The sequence below is a fragment of the Ursus americanus genome, chromosome 26 (assembly GCF_024610735.1).
Source record: "Ursus americanus isolate L20-20 chromosome 26, mUrsAme1.1.p, whole genome shotgun sequence".
Taxonomy (NCBI): Eukaryota; Metazoa; Chordata; class Mammalia; order Carnivora; family Ursidae; genus Ursus; species Ursus americanus.
The window spans coordinates 12,194,798-12,221,616 of NC_142152.1; the positions used below are offsets into that span (position 1 = coordinate 12,194,798).

A 26,819-nucleotide genomic window follows, 5' to 3' on the forward strand; every position below is an offset into this window, starting at 1 on the left:
AGTATCAAATCTGTACAAAGTATTATCTTTTGTAAGCAGTAACAAACAAAAGATTGCTTCTCGCCATCTCAGACATCTCCTTGCCCTATTTGCTACATTTGTCTTCCTCCTTCCTCCCCTTTCCATGCTCTGTTAATTAAGGTTTCATGCCTTTTGTCTCAGAGTTCTTTCTCTTCATATATCCCCCAGTTAAACCAAAAACAGTAAAATATAGCTGCTCTTTGAGTAATGTCGTTACAATATTTATCTCAGCTATGCCACCAGAGGCTACAGATTGTAAAGTATTAGCTCTCTTCTCTCTAGAGACTAACACAGCCCAGAAAAGGAGAGAAGGGGAAGGTCAGCTGACTTATACCAGATCGATGGCTGCATTGACAGCAGGATCTATGGCTTGGCACGTGACGCTATACCTCAACCCCCATCTCTTCTTCCACAATGGAAGCCAAGGCAGCTGGGAGAGAAGACAGATTCTGTAGTCTGAGATGGCGAGCAAGCTAAAGGTGGAAATGGTGGCAGGGCGACTTTTGGAGCTGCTGGTACTTTATGGATTGGGTTGGCATACGGAATGAGGGAGATTTGCTACCCCAATCCCTGGTTTAGTAGGCAAGACGTTTGTCTGTTTGATCAGCAATTTGTAGAGTGCTTTAGCGTGGTGATACTACACTCGATTTGGTTGTCTTCTCTCCTAATATCTCACAAAAGTCTTAACTGTTTTGTTAGGATTTTCTTCTTCCAACATGACTATGTTTTCATTTTCTACTCTCATGGGGTAGCCAGAATTTCTAGATATAATTCTTATGTTTTTGGGTATTGGGATTGACCTATATGCTATTAACAGGAAACTCAAATTAGTCCTTCCTGATTTAACAGTTGAATGATAATTTAGCAGAAAAATCACAAGGAACTGTAAGTCCAACATGAAACTTTGCAACGAAGTGCTAATCACAAAGGCTTCTATAAAATTCCTCCAAAGCAAAAGGGAACACAGCATGCCAACTGACAGCTCTATCCTGTGAGATCCTGGTGACCCCCCAGTAGATGCAGTCATCTCTTTCAGGAATCCTCAAGGGGTAAAAGACTATTACCTGGAGGTCCTTCCTCCTGCCTGTTTCTTTCAAGGAGAGTGACTTGTGGTGAAAGAGTAAGAGGAATATGAAAATGAAATTGTGATTTTTTTTTTTTATGAGAATGGGGAAAAGAGAGTTTGGAGTTTGGCTCTTTAATAATTTGATGAAATTAAGCCTTATCTTTCTGCTGCTTTCCATTCCTCTATGTTCTTGTTTTTTCCCCTTGAGAAAAGCTGTTCTAAAATTCTTTGGGATCCCTTGGATTAGAAGGAGTTTCTAAGTTAGGAAAAAAGTACTAAATTATTTTTTAAAGGCAAGAAAAAGAAAAAAAAACAGAACACTCTTCCAAATCTCTACATGGAGTTATAGGGCCTATGCAATGTGAATCATCAGAGAAACTGTTGGCACTGTCCCATTTATGAGCAAGCTGTCTGTGGACTGTCTGGAATCTTGGCAAAGTAACATATATGTATATAAAAGTTAAATGACTAAATTTGTTTCAGAAACATGCAGAATGACTGTACGGAGCCTTCTGTTCGATGGCATGAAGCAAAAAATCTCTTTGGTCTTTTTTCTTTTGATACTGTCCTGCCTGCCTCATCCTGAACTGCCTAACTCACTAAGATATTACATATTTTCCATTAGCCGTTCTTTAGTCCCGTATCCAGTCTGTCAGAATAACATTGAGGTTGGTGAACCATGAGTCTGGTTGCCTTTGCAAGGCATTTCTGTACTAGTAAAAGCAGGAAACACCTCATAAGAATGCTGCACAATCATTCCCATAGTGTGATATGCTAATTCTTAAGAATGTTGCTAACACTGCACTTTGTTTCATATGATTGAATTTAGAACTTTTACTCAATTGGTTGAAGGCTTCAAACTGGCAGTAATAACAGTCTTTTGAGTTGTTGCTCAAGTAGAGCGGTGATGGAATTCATATGGCAGGCGACAGTTGCTCATTCAAGTTCAAGAAGAAATCTCTATCAGCCGCAGTGGTTGAAAAACAAAAGGAAAGTAGCCCAGCTGTTCACTTTCCTCCGTATTTTAAGTGAGAGCAGAGCTCAGTCATTAAATGAAGATATAAATATTAATGTCATCATTGTTAAAAATCCTGAAGAGTAGACCTCACACATTTACGTAATTGTGTGTGTGTGTGTGTGTGTGTGCACGCACGCGCGCGTGTGTCCATCTTATTGTGTCTCAAGTAAAATCAAGAAAAATCCCCACTGCCTCTAGAGGTCTCACCACAGGTAGTTAGCTTTCAGTCTTGATCTCCTTTTACTCGTACCTCCCCTAACAAGTCTCAGGGACTTTAGTAAGAATTTAAGCAGTCATATTTGGTCACACAGTGTTAAAGAAAGTAAATCCCAGAAGTCCAGAATATCTTTGTAGATATAATTTAAGCATACAGATTCTTTGCTGTAATATGTATTACTAGTTTAGACAGCTTACTGTCTTTCTGTGCTTTCATTGTGGAACAGAATTTTGGTCAAGCCAATTTAGTGATGATAGGAGGTTAGAGCTTTCAGATAGCCAGTCACTATCTTTCAGTTTGAACATTTGTTGAATATTTTGAAAAGATAAAAGCTGCTTATTGTTCTATTGCCTGTGATAAACAGTATGAATAAGATTCACTTTGAGTGTGTATCTTATACCTCCTTATATCTAATATATTTGGGAGTATATCCTTGGCTCACTGAATTTGGGAACTTTGATTAATTTTTAAAGAATATAATATTTTGGCACATAATCTCTTCCTTGACCAAACTCTAGCTAGCTTCTTGAGAGTTGTTCAACAGAATTGATCCCAAGGTAAAGAACTAACATTTTTTGAGAATTACTATGTGTCAGGCATTGTGCTCAGCTTTCTCCATGTAATATCTCATCCTTAAAATAACTCGATGAATAAGATACTATAATTAATCCCATTTTACAGATGAATAAGGTGCGGTAATCAATGCCATTTTCCAGATGAAGAAGCTGAGGTGAAGTTAAATATAACTTATCCAAAGTCACACAACTGTTAAGTAGATAGAGCATTTGAACACAAGTTTTTGTCATTCCAAAGACCATACTCGTAATCTCTACGCACTATAATCAAGGTACTGTGCGAATAGGCATTTGCTTTACCATATTTGTTTGATGTCTCTCCCTTGGTCCAGCCTCAGGTAGGTCCATGAATCTCAGCAGTGGGCACAGTCTTTGGAAAGGCTCTTGGGTATGATGGCATTTACCAGCTATAGCCATTCAAGAAAGGGAATTAAAACCTCATTCTATCCATCTGTAGCTATTTGAGGGAAGTGTGGACCTATGTGGATATTGAAGGAAGTCTTCTTAGGAGTCTTGAGACCAGAAAGCAGATAGCTTTTTTGGTTCAGAATTGCCAACGTGTTATTTATAATCCCCTCCTCCTCCCAAGTGAAATTTAAGTTACAGGTAGCGATGTCTTATTGGAGATTTTTCCCAACTGGCAACCCTGTTCTAAACTTCTTTATTTTGACCATTCTGGCTGTATGAATTCTGTCTTCAGGAGATTTTCTCCTCTTAAGTTCTGTTTCTCTCACAAGTCAGAGTGATAACAGTCACTGAGTAGCAAATGAAGAAAGAAGATAGTAAATGCAGAAGATATCTCATGAACTAAGACCCCAAATCTTTTCCACCCTTGGAACATTTTTCCTTATAGCAGAACCTATTCATTGATGGTAGATGTTAAGACCTTTCTATTGAATCTATAATGATTAATAATTCAAATTGACTAATTCCAGGGCTAGTGTCTCTGTCTTATGGCATGTGGAATGATAACAGAATAATGCTTTTAAATGGGGTTGCAATGAATTGAGCAGCAGGGAAGAGGGCTTCTCTAGCGATAACAGCAGCTGTGGAGATCCTCCCTGTCAAAGAGCTATCTTAGCTACTGGCAGAGAGCTGTAAGTGTACTAACAAGTTTGTTGAGTCTTCCCTGCCTTTGGCAAAGAGAATGACCTTATGAAACAGAGTTAGCAACAAGAAGAGGTAGCCTTGAAAATGAGTCTCTGAAATAATTAATAATGACCGTATCAGTTCAAGTTGAACGAGGCAGTCAATTGTGTAATACCTAGGTTAGTTTGCTCTGATTCTTTCCAAATGCATAGTGCTGACTTTTGTATGACTTACACATATAAAACATTCTCTTGCTGAAAGGTTGATGCAGTGCTGCTTTTTTCTTTTTTTCAACACTAAAGTCTTAATAGAATGGCAGGGCACTCTTGATTGATCAAAAGGGGACATACTGAAATGCTTTGAAATATATATATATAGGTTCCAGAAAGCAGAATGTAATATAAATAATGCAGTAAACACTAATCTTGGCCCTTTTATTAGCTTTATTACCTTTGAGAAATTCACTTAACCTCTCTAGTTTATTTCCTCTGTAAAATGAGGGAGTTTAAGTAAATCTGTGTTCCCCAAACTCAGATTACTAGAGATTAGTTTAAGTGGCATATGAGATAATTTCAGACAATTTCCTGATAAAAGATTAAAATAAACATTGTATCTCATAATTGAGAAAGTTACTTCTTTTTCAGTCTTTCTAATTATGTCAGGCAAATTCTCAACTTGGTATCAAGATATCTTTAATAGTTCTTTAATACTGGATAATTGTTTGGGTATGGAGATGGGTAGGAACAGGTACTAGGAGTCCTCTATTCCTCAAGAGTTTCTATAGAAGAGAAATGAATTCATTTCTTCAAGGGAAAGGTACTGAAGTGCTTTTTTGCTTCTTTCTGTCTACCTCATTTCCCTACCACTTGGAAAGAAAGTAGTGTACAACTGGTGAGTTTAGGAGAAGGAACTGAATGTGTGAGGCACAGCCCTTTCTGGCTTCTTTCATGGTACAGGCTACTCTCAGAAGGCATGCTCCACCCCCTCCCCCGTGTGGTAGGCCATGGTTGACAAACTCTGCATAGGGCTGGATGGGAACTATTAGGAAACCCATAAAGCCAAAAATCCAAAACAAAGAACCACGTTCTGTAGTTTATCCTTATTGGTAATCAAGCTGATATTTTGATTGCCATTTTATTCTTCTCTGTCTCTCATTTGGTTTCAAACTCATAGGAGATGTAAGCGAAAAAGCAATTATACCCCTTTTTTTCGCTGATAATCTCCTCTTTAAATAGAAATCTGGCTTGGGCTCGGAGCCCTTCACAGGGAATAGTATCTATATAGAATTTAATAATATGGTTTTGTTTTCAGCGAAGTTATTTACTGAACAAAATTATCTCTAGAATCTGTTCCAGATTTAAATTCTTTTGAATATGTATACCAGTAGAATAAAAAATGTTAGGTGGTAAACCAAGTTAAAAAAGGGACCTTCTAACATAGCATGTACTATGTTATCTTCATTTATTTTGAAATATATCATTATTGAGGAAGCTAAACTTTTATTTTTTATATAATGAAAATGATATTGATATGAAAATGATAAATTCATAATATTTTACTAGGTAGTTGAGTATTGATATCTTTTTTATAGCATGTTTTTTGGTGATGGTATTTTATTTTGTTTATTTTTCTTTCACTGAAAGCAGTCAGTTCTGAGAGAGGTTTTTGAACTAGAAATCTTGGAGGGCAAGAACCATGTTATCATTGTATACTCTGCCTCGTACGGTGTTTGGAATATAGCAGTGTTGAACTGCTGAATGAATGAACTGAATGAATGAATGAATGAAGAATCAACAAAAATAAGCTGAATTCTCTGTCTTGGAGATAGAGGAAGTTTTCATTTATATCTGAAAGCTGTCAATAGGGCTAGCTGTAAGAAAGCTGAGGCCTTGGGGCAATCGAAAGGGTAATACTTCTATGTAAGTGAAAGATGGAGCTAGTAACACAGAGCATTTAGAATGACCTTGTTGGGAAGAAATCACAAAAGGAAGGTAGCTCTGTTAATTTTGCTTTTGTTTATGGTCATATAGGAGAGGCTAGATTTTTCCTTTCTTTCTCTTTTTTATAAAAAAACTGCTTTCGCTTCCTTTTTTTCTCTCTCATTTATGTATTACACCCCTTATGTCCATATCAGAGAAAGCACCCCAATTTCCCTTGCCTTAGGGAGATTATTAGAGCCTAATTTAATATGTAGCTCACTCTTTCCCCGTACACTCTTAATTACAGTTTCTCGTCTGATAGAGGTGCCCACCTCTTTCTTAATTGGTGCTCTAGGTGAACTGCAATAGTGGTGGTAAATTTTTTTATTGCCACTTATTCATGCAACAAATGTTATCTTTCAGGGACTTTATTCTAAGAATCCTGAAATGAGTCTTACATATCAGAGAAAGAGAATATTAACCAAACATTTTTAATTTTTAGTTAGGCCAACTGACTTTCTAATAATCGTGCAGTTGGTTTGAGTGATTACTTTCCCAGGTCATGTAATTTATCTTAAAACATTTTGCATATATGCAAAAAAAAAAACCAAACAAACAGAATTTGAGGACTGTGTTCCATTCTGGTGAATACATTTTAAATGTTTTCTAGGTTTATTCTCCACAAATGCATTCTTTCTTTAATGGTCCAAGGATTAACTGTGATTCTCATTCATTATGCACAATGACAACATCTGAAGTGGAGTTATTTTATATGTTCAGGTTAATATTTTCTGTTACTGAAATTTTAAGTACATTTTGTATTTGTGAAATTTCTCTGCCTGATGTCTTTGTGTCTTCTAGTTATTACTATGTGGCCTTCAATATGTAAAGTAAACTCTGAAGTCACTGGCTTATCCAATTTGGGGAGGTTCATCTCATTGTATTATAAAATTGATAGAACAGGGGCACCTGGGTGGCTCAGTTGGTTAAGTGACTGCCTTTGGCTCAGGTCATGGTCGCAGGATCCTGCTCAGAGGGGAGCCTGCTTCTCCCTCTGCCTCTGCCTGCTTGTGCTCTCTCTCTGTCAAATAAATAAATCTTTAAAAAATAAATAATAAAATTGATAGAACAGCAATGACATTAATGATATATAGAAGTTGGATTCTGAAACTAATCATCATCTACAAAAATTAGCATCTAATCTCTGTTCCAACTTTAAATTAATATCCAGATGAACAATCAAGATAGATTATATTGTTATCATAATTGAAAATATAATAGACAATTTGGCCAAGAAAAAAGAAGACTTTAGAATTATCTAGGTTTTTTTTTTTCTTTAAAAGATGTAACTGCTTAGGTTATAATTATAATCTTTAGGTATCTCTAGTATCATTGTGCTCTGTCATTAAAGTAATACAAGAGCCATTTGCTGTAATGGCAATCTGGAAGTTTTGAGAACAATTTATTGTCTAGTTCAAAAACTTAAAAAAAAAAACAGAACTTTGCCTCATTGTCTGTGTTCACTAGCAATATGGTTATTCTCTGATTAGATACTTTGAGTACTGGATACATCCTTATCTGGGATATGAGGTTTTGATATGGCAGCATGTTAGAACAGGTAAAAACGAAAAAACGCCATGGATTTGAGAGGTAGACCAACCTAACCGTGAAATTTAGCTCTATCACTTCTGTGCCAGTACCTTGGGCAACCGACTTAACTGCCTCTGTAAAGTGAGAATTGTAATACTGCTTTAGAGTTGCTATGAGGATGAAAGCATCCAGAGTGAATTCTTCTTAAACGGTAATTGTATGAGGAATGCAGTATGGTGATGATACGTTTTGATATTCTCGCAGGTGAAGTAAAGGACAAACATGTTCAGGTGGTTGAGCTCCCCATTGTAGACAGTCTTCATCCTCGTCCACCGTATTTACCCCTGGCTATTCCAGAAGACCTTGCAGATCGGCTTGTACGAGTCCATGGTGATCCTGCAGTGTGGTGGGTGTCCCAGTTTGTCAAATACTTGATCCGCCCACAACCTTGGTTGGAAAAGGAAATAGAAGAGGCTACCAAGAAGCTTGGCTTCAAACATCCAGTTATTGGGTAAGAATCTGATTTATTCAGATAGTAGCAGAGATATGTATACTTTATAATATATTATAAACTGTATGATATATACTTTAATTTTCAGAGCCCCACCCAAAAACGGATGTTCCAGGGTTCATCTTAGGTCACAGGGAGATCATTCTTCCTTTGTTCACTTAGAACAGCTGAGTCATCATTCTTTGTTACCCTCATTTACTTATTTATTTATTCATTCAACAAATATATTAAACCCGTATTTCTGAAATTAGCTGTCTCTTCTGGGGAAGCTAACAAAACTTCATTTTATTGAGAGTATTTTGGATGTTATACATGACTCCTGTCTTATCCTAACAAGGCCATGAGATGAAGCTGTCACATTTATAGCTTTTCTATTGCATTTTTTGTTAGGCTTCATTAATTACCACTGGTGATTATTCTGCATTTTTCGATGCTCTGTTTTCTTTTCTGTCATAGAAGCTATTTTTGAGAATAAAAGGACTATTTATAATGTAAGATAATGTTAAAGTTATTATTTAAAATTATCTCTTGGCCCACTTGGGAATTATCGTGTACATATGCAATCAGTCTCATGCTTATGTTCAGGGAGTTATATCAGGAGATCCTAGAACAGTGAAGAATCCGAAGGAGCATCTTTGCTCATAAGTATGTGCTTCTTGCACATACATAAACAGTTACAGAAAGAGGAATTTCCTGAGTTCTGGTGCCAAATTTCATACCTTAGGAAAATTTTCTTTGCCTAATGGAAAGAATACTGAGCTAGAGAAAAGAAAGTGTTATTAGAAAATCATAAGGAAGAGAAAATACATTTACAGTCCTGTATGATAAAAAGTCTGTGTGTAAGTAGACCCACACAGTTCACACCCATGTTGTTGAAGGGGCAATTATAGTGAAAAGCAAGTACACAAAGAACTTTTACTTTTGTGATGACTAGATTGAAATGTATGTGAGAGAAACCAGCTTCCGTTTGGTTTATGTTGTCTTTTTGTTCATTGATAATGTCTTCAGAAGCATCAGTTTCCTTAACTGTCTGATGAAACACTTACATTAAATTAAAATGACTTCTAATATCTTTCACAGGCCTAACATTTTGGTTCTTCCATAAAGACCATAATGCTCCTCTCTCGAATTCTTGATTCAGGCCTAATTTCAAGAGTACTCGGAGAGTTGAGAAAATTGATTAGTGGTACTCTGCCACTACCTCAAATGCCCCTCTTCCTTTGATTCTTCCTCTGTTATTACAGCTCTTCTTTGTTTTTATTTTTATTTTCATATCTCCCACCCCACATCTTCCCTTGTGTCTTAGTCTTCATATGTATAGAAGTTACTGATCCCCCTTTTATTTTTAAAAATTTTATTTTTTTATTTGAGAGAGCAGGTGCAGGAAGGGGGAGGGCAGGGCAGAGGGAGAGGGAGAAGCAGACTCCCCGCTGAGCAAGGATTGGGGCTCTATCTCAGGACCCTGGAATCATGCCTGAGCCACCCAGGCACCCCCATCCCTATTTTAAATGTTAGAGCTAAAGAAAGTACATGGTGAAATCAGAGTGACAAATAGTGCTTCTTCTCATGAAGTTTTTCATTGAAATTCAGTGGAATTGTTCTTTTTGTCCCACTTCATCTCTATGGAGCACAGTGAACAATTCCAATTTCATGAGAGAAGCAGTGATTAAGAAGGATGTGGGAAGAAAAAGATGATAGAATAGGTATTCATATGATGGTATTCACATGTGAACTGTAGTCTGGAATGCAAAGGAAAGAATACCTGCAGAGATATCAGATTAACTACAGTGAAAATATACCCTCCCTCCAGATTCAGAATTAGAAGCTGGCCTTCGGCTTGACCTAAGGCCTGCCCATATGCTATGACCTAAGGGGAAACAAATCTACCTTTTTCTTTTTCCCACATATGAATAGTGGTTTAGTAATTTGGTGGAGGTGAGGATACAGGAAGGACAAGTTTAAGGAGAGTTTTAATATATGAAAATAAACTCTGTCCATTATTTTCATTACAATTACTTTGAAAGCACTAAGATGGGAGGAGAGTACTGTGGACGTCAGCACATATTCAGTGCAGGGCGATGCAAATCTTTGTCCCCAATTTTATAGTTTTAGAGCTTTTTAAAAATAGGACAAATGAGATCAATATCTGCTTGTGTTTGATAGAATGAAAAACAGCAAAAGGAAATTCATTATGCATACAACAAAAGGGCTAGAACGTCTCCATGAACTTAAAATAGTTAAGAATTCTTAAAAGGTTTGCCTGCCTTGATTGCGCTATAGGAAGAATCCGTGCAGGTCTGTGTTTTCCTCAGACAACTTTCAGTTCTACAAGCTGGCAGTTACAGTAACTATACAGAGTATCATGAAGAAAAAGAAAAGTTGGCATCAAAATGTTGCAAAAATTATATTTAATATTCTGTAATAACAACTGTGAATCTTGGTATCATTTGTTGTCAGAAATCTTAAAAAGTTATACCCAGTTTTTTCTGGAAGGCTGGTTGGTATTTTGTTCCCTATATGGAGTATAACTCTGAAATCAACCATTTATTTTACCATTATTCTTGGATATGCCAATTACCTTACAAGAAAGCATTCTTCAAAAGCTTATTTTCTAGTTCTCCTTGTATTGTCTTAATATGCAAATAGTATTTAGAATATATTTGTTTGAATTTTTTTAATACTTTATTTTTTCTAATGGCAAAATGAAAGAAAAATTTGTTTAAAATGTTTCTGATGCCACCATAAATAAGGGTATAAAGTTGAACACCCTAAAAGCACGCAGTGGTCTAGAACATTGTCAGCAGAATCTGACTTTCTCCTTCTGCCCCTCAGAGTCCATGTCAGACGCACAGACAAGGTGGGAACAGAAGCAGCCTTCCATCCCATTGAGGAGTACATGGTGCATGTTGAAGAACATTTTCAGCTACTTGCTCGAAGAATGCAAGTGGATAAAAGAAGAGTATATTTGGCCACGGACGACCCTTCTTTATTAAAAGAGGCGAAAACAAAGTGAGTTAGATGAACTAGTGATTCTAGACTGGGATCCTTTTCAGTTAAAAGGAATCCTTAATTCCTATGACTTGTGATTCTTGTTATACTACTACTACTGATTATTGGCAGTTTTTTTTAATTCAAACAACTGTGTACTTATGTGACTGTTAATATAATCAAAGCATATTTGAGGTGCCAGCAAGGTGTATACTTCATCCTGAAGTCTCTTCTCTGGGTGTGCAGGCAGCTGCCATCTTGCTGTGTACTCACATGACCTCTTTGTGTGTTTAGAAGAGAGAGAGCAAGCTTTCTGGTGTCTCTTCCTGTAAGGGCGTTAATTCCATCATGAGGACCCCATTCTCATATGCTTATTTAAACCTAATCATCTCCCAAAGGCCCCATCTCCAAATACTATCACTTTGGGAGTTACAGCTCAAACATAGGAATTCTAGGGGGACACAAACATTCAGTTCATAATGCGAACCAGCTAGCTAAGACTTCTAGCAATAAAACACACCAGGTGCTTATCTTTGTGCTCTCACTATCTTCACCAGCAATTATGGGCAACTGAAACATATATAAAATATAAGTTTTCATCTCATAAAAAATTTCTGGAACTTGGAAATTATATTGAAGAAAAGTAAAGAATCAGAAGATAAGTTTTATAAGTGGAGGGATAAGAACTGCTAGTATGTATTGAACAGTAACCATCATTTATGGAACATGCCTATATTTCAGGCACTGTGTTAGGTACTGGGGATTCCATGATACGCAAGATACTCTGCTCTCAAGGAATTCCTACTCCAGTGGGAGAACAATTACTCTACAGTGTGAGTAGTGCTACTGTAGATTTAATATAGGGTGTTCGGAAAATACAAGAAGCACACTGATCCTAATTGGGAATTTATCACAGGATCTGGGTGAACCCAGAATTGTCCTTTATTTACTATTAATAAATAAAGGATGTATTAAATGTGGGAAAATAGGGAATGAACGAGAAGAATATGTAGTCTTAGTTCTGCTCAGACACCATTTACTCCAGAAATCGTCCCTGAATCCCTAAGTGTCCCTCCTCTGTGCATTCCCCTGACTTAGTGTTTGGTACTTGCTTACCTCTGCCTCCCTCACTGGATTATAAGCACTTTAGACACAGTTTCTAGCTCTTGTAAGTGCCCAGTAATTATTGAATAATGTTTATCTCAATCCCATCAGTTTGAAAACATTTTATTAACTGTTAATCATTTAAGCTATATGATTATTTAATTAATTTATTTCTTGGTCCATTTCTTTTTTTTTTTTTTTTTTTGATTTTATTTATTTATTTGACAGAGAGAGACAGCCAGCGAGAGAGGGACCACAAGCAGGGGGAGTGGGAGAGGAAGAAGCAGGCTCCCAGCGGAGGAGCCCGATGTGAGGCTCGATCCCAGAATGCTGGGATCACGCCCTGAGCCAAAGGCAGACGCTTAACGACTGAGCCACCCAGGCGCCCCCAGCATGATATTTTTACAGCAAGCAACCTTATAGTACAGTTGGCAGCAGGAAATAGTACAATTTGAATTTCCTTTTTGCAGTCAGCAGCTAGTAACCCCTCTCCCCATGGCAGTCCAGGAGGCAGTTTTTTTCATATTCTGTTAATAAACATAGCAGCAGCATTTTATGCACTTCCCCCCCCCTTTGGAAGTCCTTTAGTTTTAATTTTCTGAACCATTTTTTTAAAGATTTATTTATTAATTTGAGAGAGAGAGAGCATGAGCAGGAGGGGCACAGGGAGAGACAAGGAGAATTTTTTTTTTTTTAAGATTTTTATTTATTTATTTGTCAGAGAGAGAGAGCGCACAAGCAGGGGGAGTGGTAGGCAGAGGGAGAAACAGGCTCCCCACTGAGCAGGGAGCCCGATGCAGGGCTCAATCCCAGGACCCCCGGGGTCATGACCTGAGCTGAAGGCAGCGGCTTAAGCAATTGAGCCACCCAGGTATCCCAAGAGAGAGTCTCAAGCAGGCTCTGCACTCAAAACACTGAGATCATGACCTGTACCAAAATCAAGAGTCAGATGCTTAACGGACTGCACCATCCAGGTGCCCCAATTTTTTAATTTATTTATTGTTTATTTATTTATTTATTTGACAGAGAGAGAACAACAGGGGGAGCAGCAGAGGGAGAGGGAGAAGCAGGCTCTCTGCTGAGCAGGGAGCCTGATGTGGGGCTCAATCCCAGGACCCTGGGATCATGACCCAAGCCAAAGGCAGACGCTTAACCAACTGAGCCAAACAGGCTCCCCCAGGCACCTCAATTTTATGAGTCATTTTGAAAATATTCTCAGGAACTTAAATGCTGTTTCTCTCCTCTATTATTTTACTTATGTTTTTCTACTCGAATCAACTCTGCTTTTGACCTGTCAGGATTAGTTTTGATACCTAAGCAAACCATAAAACCTCTTCTATTGTTTTAGGAGACCAAAAACATGAATTAATCTCTCACCAAGATATATAGTGTCCAGGGTGATTATGAGACTTTCGTGCTTCAAGAGGGTGAAGAGCTGAAGAATTAAATGATGCATGGGATTCACACAGGGGAGAATCCATTTTCTGGGTAGCTTATCTTCTGTAAAAGCAGTCAAGACTAGCTTTATATATGTGGCCTCTGTGTGAAAATGAGCAGTTAATGCTTTGCTGCTTGGTATTACACCTCAAGTTTCTCTAGGTTAAGACGGAGTTCATCCATGAGATTTTGGCACCTGTATCCCACTGACTATGGCAGCCATTGCTAATGTAGAGATATCTCTCTGGGTAATCCACTGTTATTGTGTTTAAATCACAGACTCATTGGCAAAGAAAGAAGAACGGTTGAAGTTGACAATCCAATATGGTAGTCTAAGACGTGGAGATTGGAGATTGGCAACAGGGATGAAACAAGTCTTTACAAATCTCGCAGAATAAATATTTACATATTTAGTGTGCTCTTTATCAAAAATGCTGGATGAGCCCTCCTCAAATTAGTTTCATTTAAATGAATAAAAGCAAGAAAAATGTGCTTAAAAGTTTTTGTAAAGTGTTTGGTTGCCCTGTGAAATGAAGACTCAGCAATAAAGTGTGGTGAATTTTCACTATTTTATTGAACTATAATATGCTCGACACAGTTACAGGACACTAGAAATACAAAGAGAAATAAAATATAATATGTGGCTCCTTATTTCAAGGACTATCCACCTGGTATGCGTATACATGTAACAAGCTATTGCAGTATAGTTAGATGAATGTCCTGTAGGAGTTGTATACCAGGTACAGTGAAATCATGAAGAGGAGTTATCTCCCTTAGTCTGGAGAAAGATTTCAGAAAAGAAGGTGTGTTCTTAGTTTATAACTTTAAGTTAGTCCTTTGTGAGCGATGTAAAAATAAATTTTTATAAGGTAGAAGAAGAAAAAAATATTTTTTTTATCATGGCTAATCTCTACAACTCACAGTAAAAGAATTCCTCTGCTGACATAACTGTGGGCAAAAGACAAGAAAGAAGCACGTTTGTGTAGAAACACATGCTTATTATTGGAGATGCAAAATCTCTCTTTTCCATTATTTACTCTTTGTTTTTTTTCCAAATTCAGTATCCTTCATCAAGTAGTCTCAGAAAAGGCCTGAGGAACTTAGGTGTTCTTTTGGTTTGATTCCAGGGAGGGGTCTTTAAGTTAGGAAAGGCATTAATGTTAGTGTCACTTCTCAGTAAAAGGATCACTCTTTTCTTTTCACTGGGCACCCAAACCATGCTGACAGAGTTAGTCTTTATTGAAGGATAAAACCTATACTGGTGTGTTTTAATGATTCCCTCTGTCCTCTGTCCTCCAGCCTTTTCGTATTTAGTTGTTACTTTTGCTGCCCTATGCCTGGGTATGCAGCTTCATAAGAATCACATTAAAAGTCTTTTTGGTTGTTTTCTTTTTAGAACAAATGTGACATTTCCTTTGTCTCCCTGATTTGGGGCTGAGGAGGGCAAAATGTCAAAAATAATGAGGCCAAATGGATCTGAACACTGAATACCAGTCTGAAACAGTGCTCAGAGACTTTGCTGTCACAGTCATTATTAGAGGCAACGAGAAGAAGCTCCTTGGTGGCTGTGAAATGAAGAGAATCTGAAGCAGCTGTTTGGGGATTAGGAAGAAGTCCGAGACATAGCACTCACTTATTCATGTATTTACTCTCACAGCATTGTGTGGGGAACTAGGTGCTGCGAAGGCGAAGAAAAATAAAGTCTAGTCCCAACTTTTGGGGAATTCTGTGTGGGAGACAGACATGGAAATGGACTCCTGATGGTTCAGGGTTTACAAATAGGAACTATTGCCCTCTCAACAAATATCTGTTGATCCTCTATTATATTCCAGATTCTCTTCTAGGTACTGAGAATAATGCAGTGAACAAAGCAGACGAAATGCCTCTTTGTAGAGCTTACATGCTGGTTAGGGACGATGGAGGTGGGGAATGGATACAGGCAGTGAATAACAGTCAATATATATTATGTCCAATGATAATAAAAGTCATGAAGTTAAGCAGGTAAAAAAGATAGAAATTGCTGAAGTTCTCATTAATTAGGCTGTACTTTTGCAGAGATCTAAAGGAAATAAGAAATAAAACCAAGTGGATATCAGCAGAAGAATGTAACAGTCACAGCTAATATTTATTGAGTGTTTACTACATGTCCGATGCTCTTCTAAGCACTTTATATTGCTTCTTTATTATAATTATATAAAGCAGGTACAATTATTATCCCATTTTCATGTAACTCCTTAAGTTAACAACTTAACTCTGAAGATGTACCTCATGCACTGAGAAAATTTATTCACTCCGTACTAGAATATAATTAAACCTCTTAATTCACAGTAGAATCATTTGAACATATGGTAGACTTCTTAAAGATATCCTCTTTTAATATGTTTAAACACATATCCTATCTCAAGACTATCAAAGTGTTACTTGGTGAACATCTATAAGGAATTTGCTCTTATAAATTTATTAGATTGATTTTTCATTACTGTTGTTGGTTAAGACGGTGCTTCGAGGATTGGGGTTAGGGGAGACAGGTCTGAATTATCACAAATTCTAAGTTAAAAATTTAAATGAAATTTAACCACAATATTTATATTCTAAAGGAGAAGTTCAGTGACCAAATGGGAAAGCAGCTTGAGAAACCTCTTAGAGGTCACGCATTACAAAGAAAATAAGGAGCCTTCAACTCTTATGAATTGAGAAGGGACATTTTGATGCATGTATGTGTATATTATGTGACATGCCAATAACATGTAACATACAGGGCATTACAGAATGTTTTCTACTCCATGATGGATTCAAAGATGCTTCATCAACTATTACATGCCATAAAGCTCCCCTTAGTGTTAGAAAGAGGAACTTTGGGCGCCTGGGTGGCTCAGTTGGTTAAGTGTCTGCCTTTGGCTCAAGTCATGATCCCAGAGTCCTGGGATCGAGTCCCACGTTGGGCTCCCTGCTCAGCCAGGAGTCTCCTTCTCCCTCTGCCTGCCACTTCCCCTGCTCATGCTCTCTCTCTCTCTTACAAATAAATAAATAAAATCTTTAAAAAAAAAAAAGGAAGAAAGAAAGAGGAACTTTGGTCAAAGGAACAGGTCTGCCTCCTGCTGATAAGATACTGCCTCCCTATAGAACACTGTGATTTCAGTGACTATGTACAAATTTATTTCTTTTTTACAGGTACCCCACTTATGAATTTATTAGTGATAACTCTATCTCTTGGTCAGCTGGGCTACACAATCGATACACAGAAAATTCACTTCGGGGTGTGATCCTGGATATACACTTTCTCTCCCAGGCAGACTTCCTAGTGTGTACTTTTTCATCCCAGGTAAGTGATAGTAGGGCATGTTTAAGTGACCAATATTTTTTTAGTCATATTGAGTTCAGGAAGTTCTTGGAGTTTGGTGTTTTTTTTTTTTTTTTTTTTTTTTGGTGTGTGTGTTTAATGTTATTATGACTCACGTGCAAATTTCCTAATATTTGGGAATGATCTCTTTTGTGAAAGAATGGGAAGATTCCATATCCCCCCCAAAAAAATATAGGTATTCAGGTATTTAGTTGCTTACAAGCAATTGTTGAATACATCTCCACTGAAGCCAGCTATCAGAGTTGTTTAAAGTACATGGCACGTTCACAGCATTTAACCAAAATAGCAAGTAAGTAAGCTTACTTAATACTTTCTGATTTTGCAGGGGCGCCTGGGTGGCTCAGTCAGTTAAGCTTCGACTCTTGGTTTCAACTCAGGTCATGATCTCAGGGTCATGAGATCAAGCCCTAAGTAGGGTTCCCTGCTCAGTGTAGGATCTACTCAGGATTCTCTCTCCTTCCCCCTGCTGGCGCATGTGCTCTCTCTCTCTCTCAAATAAATAAATAAAATCTTTTTTTTTTTTAAATACTTTCTGATTTTGCATAGTCAGTATGCAACCAGCATCCATCCACTTCTACACATTGATGCACTGATACTGAGAGGCTTAAATGCCAAGCACTGTGTCTCATTCAATTGCTTTATAGAAAATAAAGTGTAAATGTAATTCTTTTTCAAGTCCTATTACATTTCTACCAAGCAAGAAACTGTACATTAAATTTAAGCAATACCATATTACAATCATTCTTTGAGTTTAATTGTTGCAGATAATTATATGTTATGGGCTTGGTGTATTTGTTTTTTTGAGTGGTCCAATCAGCCTTGTATACACAGTGGAATACCAGCATAGAAATATTTATTGTTGGTTTTATCCGGCTGTCATTTATGTGCATATTATTGGTTAGTTCATTCAACAAGCTGTTAAATGACTATTTGTGCTCAGAATTATATTAGGTGTGGAGAGGATTTCCAGGGAGATTGAAGATACAGATCTTACCCTGGTCCAGAATCTAGTGAGTAAAATACTCACATGAAATAACTGGAGAGTAATTACCAAGAAATACAGATCATGTAAGATAAATCTTTGCCTAAAAGCTTAGAAGAAGCAGAGAAAAGAAAATGTGAAAAGGAAGACTGCACCACTTTCATGGGAATATACTTCACAGAGTATAAAGAAATGGACAGTTTTTATTTTGTGACAATGCACATTGTCACAATGGGAGGGTGTTATGATTATTGGAAAGATCCTACCCCAGCAAAGGCTATGAGTTTCTTCAATATGAAATAAGAATACAACTTTCTACCCAGAACAGAAGTCACATAGCAGCAGTCTTAGAACAGAAAACTTTCTTGGCCTTCCAGTTCCCATGAAGCCATCCACCACTGACGTTTTTTTTTCCTAATGGGGATAAGGATCCTCTCATTGAGAAGCCCCTTTTTCTATTCTCATGGTGGGTAGACGGGAGGAGTTATAACTACTTGGTCTCTCTCAACTGTTATTGATAACCTGGCTATATGCCCACCTGATCAACAGGTGCAAATGACTATTAACAACCTCTACACATTTTTGAATGCTTATTGTTTGAATGAATGAATCAAGAGTCGTTTTCCCAGATATACCACCTCCTCTGTAGGCCTAGATTTTAGGCCTGTCTATAAAGTCTATTCCTGGAGTCCAGGGTTTCTCAGCCTCGGCACTTTTAGCACTATAGGCAGGTACTTTGTCCTGTGCATTGTAAGATACTCAGCAGCATCCCTGGCCAGTAGCACCCCACCTCAAGTCGTGACAACTGAAAATGTCTTCAGATATTGCCAAATACCCCACAACAGTGGGGAGAACAAAATCACCTTTGTTGAGAATCACTGCTGTAGTCATAAAGCTTGAACATTAAATAAATATATACATGTCTGAACACTTAGCAGCCTTACATGTGGGCAGGCACTGAGGTTTACAGGGATGTACTCTATTTTGCTTTCCTTCTTGAGCCCTTCTTAATAATACCATTAGGCTCATTCTAGAAAGAAAATCCTTTTTTTTTTTTTCTTTTCAAGGATGTGCTGTAGAATTTTTTATTCTTATAACCTCATGACTCTAATTTTGAGCCAGAAATCAGGACCTCTGTTATTTTATGATAGTAGAAATCTGTCCAAGCTTGTTCATACTACTTTGTTCTATTTTGTGCATAATATCAATCTCAGTGTGTTCTCCAGACCTCAGGTTCAGAGAAGACATTCATATGAAGAAGGAGTGGTGCTGAGAAGATTTTTTGTCTCCAAAGGAATGAGATTTGTGCTTATATATTATATTGTTCCTAAAAACTCCTGATAAGTCAGACAAAGTTCATCTAAAATAACTTTTGTTCATTTGAACCAAAGCAAAACTCACACTAATATCTTGTATCCCAAAATAGACTTGAATACCTCAAAAAATTCTATGTAAGGGTTCAGAATAAAAGTTTAACAGTAAAAATACCTTACATTTATTATTGAGTAGCAGTTTGCTAAATGTGATCACTGCCATTATCACATATCTTTCTTGATGACTATCAGCTATAGCACTTGAAATTGTGGAGTAATTCCACGTTCACTAATAAATCTTGGAGCTTGCTTGTATTCCAGCATTTTTTGCAAATATTTTTAGGAAAAAAATGGGTTTAGTACAGTTCAATATTTTTGCACTGTGAATGAAATTGGTTGCTTGATTGTAGAGATTCTCTTGCCATAAACCAAAATTGTAATTGTTTGCCCCAGAAATGTCTCATCATCATCATCACCAGTGGAGTGTGAGAAAAAGTCACTGATAGCATCAAAACGCCAAGCCATTGACTACTAGGCAGAGAACAAGAATGAGGCAACATGGACTCTGGCGTCAGACTGGGTTTAAATCTAACTTTGACCAGTTAGTATCTGGGTGGCATTTGAACAAATTACTTAGCCTATCACTGACCTTTTTCCCCCACCTATAAAACAGTAGTAGCACCTACTGCGTGGAGTTTTTGTGATGATTAAAAGTTATATGTAAAGCACTGAGAATAATACTTAGCAATATATTAAATACAATGTTAGCTGCTATTGTTATTTATATAGGGAAAAGTATAGGAATACCTTTGTGTGTTAGAGAGACTCTATGGTATTTATTTGAGCAACCTTTTTTCACCTGGCCCCATTTCAGACCACACACTCTCATGTTTTAGGAGCATGAAACATACTGTTCAAGTACTCTATTACTCTTGCTTGTGGTCATGAATCATGCTTAGGTTCCACTGAATAATCATGTACATTGTACAAGTATAACAATTCTTTGTTAAGAAGAGTAGCCAGAGGGCTCCTGGATGGCTCAGTCAGTTAGGCATCTGACTCTTGATTTCCACTCAGGTCGTGATCTTATTAGGATCCTGAGATCAAGCCCTATGTTGAGCTGGGAGCACAGCAGGAAGTCTGCTTGAGATTCTTTCTCTCTCCCTCTCCCTCTGCCCTTTCCACGCCTCACGCTCTCTTGCGCGCTCTCTCCCTTACTCTAAAATAAATAAATAAATCCTAAAAAAAAATAAATTAAAAGAAGAAGAGTAGCCAGTAACATTCAGCATTTTAATTTCTCTGTGCCAACATACCTCAACTCTTTTATTTAGCTTATTGAAAGAGATCACCAAATAATATGAATTTTCAGAAATAGAAGCTCTTCGTTCTCAAAGAGTGAATGATAAATAATAGTATTTGCTTTAACAAATGCAAGTAAAATTGTGTATGTGTAGACTTTAGGGAAATTAATCTGCAGACATTCTAGTGTATGCCATAAGAATGTTGGGAAATGGGAGAGGACTAACTGTTACATCCAGAAAGATAACAAAAGAATAAAACATTGAGAACCAAATTTCAGGCCAGAATAAAACGTGGACAACCAACTCTCAAAGTTTCCTTAATGATATCATATTCCAAGGGATTATTAGAAAGTGACAAAGAGTTTAAAATCTTCCACATAATGGTTTGACAACCCTGCAGTTTTGTCTCCTGAGTCCAATCGTTTGAGGACTATTACACTATATGACAATAGTGAGAAAGAGTTTATCTGTTGACCATGAGCTGTTGTAGGCAATACTTGAAGAATGAAATGCCACGCCAGAAGAAAGAATGCAAGACTTGATTGATGTTTGAGAAACTGCAGGCACAAATATCATGGCACCTTAATCAGGATTCCTCATCACGTTTTGGACCCATCCCCCTCAGTCTCAGGGCTTCTAATCTTTCTTGGTTTTATATCCATAAGTGAGATCTGGGAATTCTCTCTCCTTAAATGAAAAGTTTTTTTAAGCCAATAATATGACTTTACTCTCTAATTTTGATACTATTGTTGCTGTTAGTTTTCTGAATCCCTTCATCAGAGCTGTTTCTCAAAGCCAAGTTTGTCCTAGAAGCCTCATAAATTGAAGAGACCAATCCTCAGGATTTAATCTGAAAATTAGAGGCAATATTAACATTTTCCAAGAACATCATGTATGTTTTGAAAGCTCTTCAATCACATTCCAAACTATTCTACCAAGTACTCTAATCTTGTTCTCTGTTACTGGAAGTTGCCTATACCCAAAGCATCTACTTTGTCACTTATTTTCCTATTTAACAAAACCATCTTAAATATGAAACACAGAAATTATAGTTGGTGAAATAGCAGTGGTTATTCAGTTGTACTCAGTTGTAGATGGGCAAAATATCAGAAAGTTTTTAGTTTTTGTTTTGTTTTGTTTTGTTTTTAAGGGGCGCCTGGGTGGCACAGCGGTTAAGCGTCTGCCTTCGGCTCAGGGCGTGATCCCGGCGTTATGGGATCGAGCCTCACATCAGGCTCTTCCACTATGAGCCTGCTTCTTCCTCTCCCACTCCCCCTGCTTGTGTTCCCTCTCTTGCTGGCTGTCTCTATCTCTGTCGAATAAATAAATCTTTAAAAAAAAATTTTTTTTTAAAGAAATTTTTTTTAATACTATTTATCAGGCTCTGTAATCAGTTTTTATTACTCTGGAATCTGATTTACAGAAATTGTTGTACATGCTTACTTTAAAGGCTTTGGGTAATCAGCATTTTTTAAGGAGCGATTAACATTGTTCAGTAGTTTTAACCATTAAATCACAATAGGACAAAATTACTTTTTTTTCCCTTGTGACAATTTCCTTTTTCATACTTAATAGAACATTCTCAAGCCACTCTCTGTTGTCCAGTTCCAAATCCACACACAGCATACCTGGCCTCCTTAGCCTTTGAATAAGACTTTGGAAAGCCCAAAGGGAAAAATCGTATACTACATTCATTTTATTCTAAACAGAAGACTCTGGATAGGAATTTCCATTGAGGGAAGGCCCATGAAACAACAGTGGATATACTGTTCTCTTGCTGAATAGCAGAACAAAGTAGTTTACAGGAAAAGTGCATACATCTCTCAGCATCACCCAGGGAGACAAGAACCTACTTCCAACTTCTCACACTAGGAGATCCTCCTGGCCCCATCTATTTTCACAGAAAAACAAGATTCCATCTGCTCTGAGAAGGCTTTGGAGGCTCATATAAACTGAGGTGGTTGCTTCTCAGGGATAAAATTCAAGTTAATGGACCTTCCTCTCCTTTTTAATTTTTTTTATACAGTTGCATCTGTGTCTTATCCTTTGGCAGCATTTTTGCTCTTACCCATTACTGTGTGCTTAGTGGTGTTCTAAATGATATACTGACATGAAATAAATGAAATAAAACTTACTGCATATAGCCAGCCACTGCTTTCAAACCAAAGGGTTTGCCTCTCTCAGTCCTGCTACCTGTCCAGTATCAAACTGAGTATTGATAGCAGCTGAAAGCCTTCATTTACCTGCCACACAATTTGGATTAATAAAGCCCAAGGTAATTAAATACAAACATTAACACTATAGTCATCTTTCTAGCCTTTTGCAGTAAATTACCCCATGGCACATACAGAGAAATCTTTTAACTACTAAGAATGTTATATGTGGATCTTAGGGATTAAATATCACTCATGGACCTGCATTTCCACTTCTAGGCTAGTATCATGCATGAAGCGGTATTCATTCAACAGGTACTTTCTGAACACCTACTATGTGACAGGCACAGTACTAGGTACTTATCCTAAGACAGTTTAGTGTATGGTGGAGAGCCAGAAAGAAGTCTAATTGTAGCTCTACCATTTACTAGCTCCTTCCCCTACCCCCACTTTTTTTTTTTTTAATTTACTTAATCTTTCTGGGGCTTGTTTCTTCAGCTGTAAAATATGGATAAAAACAGCAACCACCTCATAGGGTTACCATTATTACCAGAAGGATAAAGGCCTTGTATCAGCCCACCTCAGTGTCTGAAATGTCTACCATTCATTTTTCTTTGGCTTAAGAAAACACATATCCACAGACTAATACTTTATGGATACCAAAATATAAATTGATTATTAGGATTATCCTCCAAAAGAAAGGAAGTCCCTAAGGATGTGGAACTGAAGGCAATGTCTCTATGAGGGTGAGACATTAATAGTGGAGAGGAGGAAGTAGATCAGGGCTCATTGCCACAATGTGGTCATCCCACGGGCAATGCAAGTTCCTGCATTCCTGGCTAGAGATAACTGAAGAGTGGGTGACAGGGCCCTGAAAAAAAAAACCTGTCAAGTTTGCTCAACGCTTGCCTTGGCCTTAAGTTTTATCTTTCTGGTGTTACAATCCAAATATGGAGACCAGGATCTACAAGAGAAAATATGCTTAGGAGTTAACGAGCATACACAAACTGCCTAGATTCAAAACCAGAATCTACCACCTAATAATAGTGTAACCTTGGGCAAATTCCTTAACTGACCTTCGGCATCTGTAAAATGAGCATCACAGAATTTTATGGGGCTACTTAGAGGATTAAATTCAATAATACCTAAAGACAATGTCTGACAGCAAAAACTCCCAGGAAGCTAGCCTCTATCATTGTCACTATACTTTGCTATTATTGGAGCTGCTTTGTTTTAATTATTTAGTTTCTTCCTTTCCAGAGTCTCCACTTGATTTTGCTTGTCCCCTATGAGCCTTCGGCTGACTTTGGAGTTCCCATTCCAAAACTTTTGACCCTCATTTTGTGACAGTCTCAGTATTCTACCAGTGATCTCAATTATACCATAACATCCCCACATCCCCAATGTAAAATTAGTTTGTTGATGGAGTAGCAGATTTGCAAAGGAAGTGGTTGTCTTGGTTCTGTGACTAATTGAAATTCTAGCACCAGAATTTGGGCCAATCACTTGCTCTCCTTGTATTTTAGTCCATATTTGCAAAATTTAAAATATTTTCTAAACTTAGTTTCATAGCATTTGCATTCCTACAGTTCCTGAAATTCAGATTCTTTAAGAAGTTAAGGTGATGCTTAACCTAGTCAGATTTCCTTTGCTCATAATAGTTAAGGATGAGTGTCTCCGTTTAGTTTTTGATCTCATAAATACCAGAAGTTTAGAGGACTGCTGGATAATCCTGATTTTGCTCCACTGAGCAGGTTAAAAATTACTGTTAGTAGGAACATTTTAAATAAATGCAAAAGTACTGACATAGTGACAATAAAACTTCATTAATTGAGACAACCACAACAGGAGATTTGGGAAAATTTGACTTGAGTTCTCTGTTCGCAATGATTTATAATGGAAGAATTTTCTAAGCAAAATGATAGTATTCTCTCTTCTATCTTCATCTATTCTTAGAAAAGTTCCTGAAACCCATTTACTCTATAAAGAGTGTATTTATTAATTGCTTAAAATGTTATGCCCCCATGAAAGTAGTTATAGTTTAACTTTATCACCAAGCAGCAGGCTCAATGTACAAAGTGCATATTGTGGAATTTCAGCAGCCATCCAGTGGGCATAGTAGGTATTCTTTGGACAGAGGAATCTTTTAAGTAGCCTTAAATGCATTAGATAGATGGATCTTCACCAAAGGCTAGTCCATCTTATTTTAGTTCTAGAATGCTAATATCTACTCAGGGCTCTTAGAACTCTTTAGAACAGAAATGACATGTTTTAGCTCACTTGCTAATGCTAGTTGATTGTCAATAATTACATGAATTTCTGTTGAGAAGAGTTCTGAGATCAAGCCCAACCTGGCAGAAAAGAGTATGTGATTGACTGAGACTGAAGGAGGGGAAGGGAGTAGCAGCATTTGTGTAAAGTATTTATAATCCTAATGCTTAGCCTTAAATTCTTCAAGGGCACAAACGATGTCTTACTCGTTTTTCTATCACCAGTACTGAACATGAGGTATACTATGTGACTCTCAATAAATGTTCGTTAAAGCTAACTGATTCATATTCTTAAAGTACTTTGCATTATGTATATTTTTTTCTCCCAGAGATTTTAGCTGTAGTAATCTTATAGGTTTTAAAAAAAAAATACAATTATGCACAAAGATGAAGAATGACCATATCTGAGAGCAACTGGACTAAAAACCTGTGACTAGAATCTACTACTTCTCATCTTCTCATCCTGGTCCTGGTCTAGTCCTAGTCTGTTTGGGCAAGGGCCTTCAGATTGCTATCAAGGAGATTTTATGTATACTTTTTTTTTTTTTCATTCTTTCCCAAGGTCTGTCGAGTTGCTTACGAAATCATGCAAACACTTCATCCTGATGCTTCTGCAAACTTCCATTCTTTGGATGACATCTACTATTTTGGGGGCCAAAATGCCCACAACCAGATTGCCATTTACCCTCACCAACCTCGAACTGCAGATGAAATCCCCATGGAACCTGGAGATATCATTGGTGTGGCTGGAAATCATTGGGATGGCTATTCTAAAGGTGTCAACAGGAAACTGGGAAGGACGGGCCTATATCCCTCCTACAAAGTCCGAGAGAAGATAGAAACGGTCAAGTACCCCACATATCCTGAAGCTGAGAAATAAAGCTTCGATGGAAGAGAAGGACAACTAAACTCAGTTGAAATCATTTGAGCCAAACAGTAGATGAAGAAGGCCCTGACCTTACAACACATGGTGAAATGAGTAGACAACTTCAAGCACCAGGAGCAACTGGAAATGACAGATGCTTCACTGGTGGAATTACTCTTTAATGAGGGCTACAACGCCCTTAAACTCATGCACAGTCCAATAATGTACTCACATATAACATACAAACAGGTTGTTTTCTACTGTTGCCCCTTCTTTCAAGATTATGTCCCCATGAAACAAACACTGCCACATTGTGTAATTTAAGTGACACAGACATTTTGTGTGAGACTTCAAACATGGTGCCTATATCTGAGAGACCTACGTGACCTAATGAGAAGACCCGAATAGCTCCCTACTATGGGGAGGTTGATTCTCAGCCAGTGGTGCTATTGTAACCACTGAATTCACTCCAATCAGCAGATTCAGAATGAGAATGGATGTTTTTGTCTGGAATTTTTTTTTTTTAAGTAATTGCATCAGTTCATCCACTTCATCATTAATAAGTGAAGGATACATCAGAAAATAAAATATTCACACTCCATTAGGAACTTTTGTAAAACAATGCCATGAACGGATCTTTAGTACTCAATGTTTCTGGACATTCTCTTTGATAACAAAAAATAAATTTTAAAAAGAGGAATTTTGTAAAGTTTCTAGAATTTTCTATCATTGGATGATGTGGTCAGCTTTATAGTAGAAAATGATAAAAGTAGTTTTCTAGTTTTTCTGCTTAATTTTTTTTCTGTTTCTGATTGAGTGACTACTCAGTTCTTAGGTCAAAGAGTCATATGCCTATTTTAACATTGAAAACTGAATTTAGTTGATACACATTACAGAGTGTGAAGAATACTCTCCGAGCGCTTTTACTTCCTTATTTGGGGCAATTAATTTTTTACTTGAATTAAATAATCACACTTCTTTTCCCAGAGAAACTGTCACCTCCATTTCCAAAATGAACAATTTCAGGCTTGTTGGTAAC

The 26,819-nt window shown here is 37.3% G+C and overlaps 1 protein-coding gene across 2 annotated transcripts in view; it reads left to right on the forward strand.

The window, feature by feature from the left end:
• The window catches only part of FUT8 (fucosyltransferase 8), a 150,781-nt gene extending 124,218 nt beyond the window's left edge, over positions 1-26,563 (forward strand). For both annotated transcript variants that reach the window (XM_087856020.1, XM_045810445.2), the window contains 4 exons: positions 7,760-8,006; positions 10,839-11,015; positions 16,707-16,857; positions 25,478-26,563. In XM_087856020.1, coding sequence (XP_087712146.1) covers positions 7,760-8,006; positions 10,839-11,015; positions 16,707-16,857; positions 25,478-25,795 — 893 coding nt within the window. In that variant the 3' untranslated portion in view covers positions 25,796-26,563. The remainder of the gene's footprint in view (positions 1-7,759; positions 8,007-10,838; positions 11,016-16,706; positions 16,858-25,477) is intronic.
• The last annotated feature ends 256 nt before the right edge of the window (positions 26,564-26,819 follow it).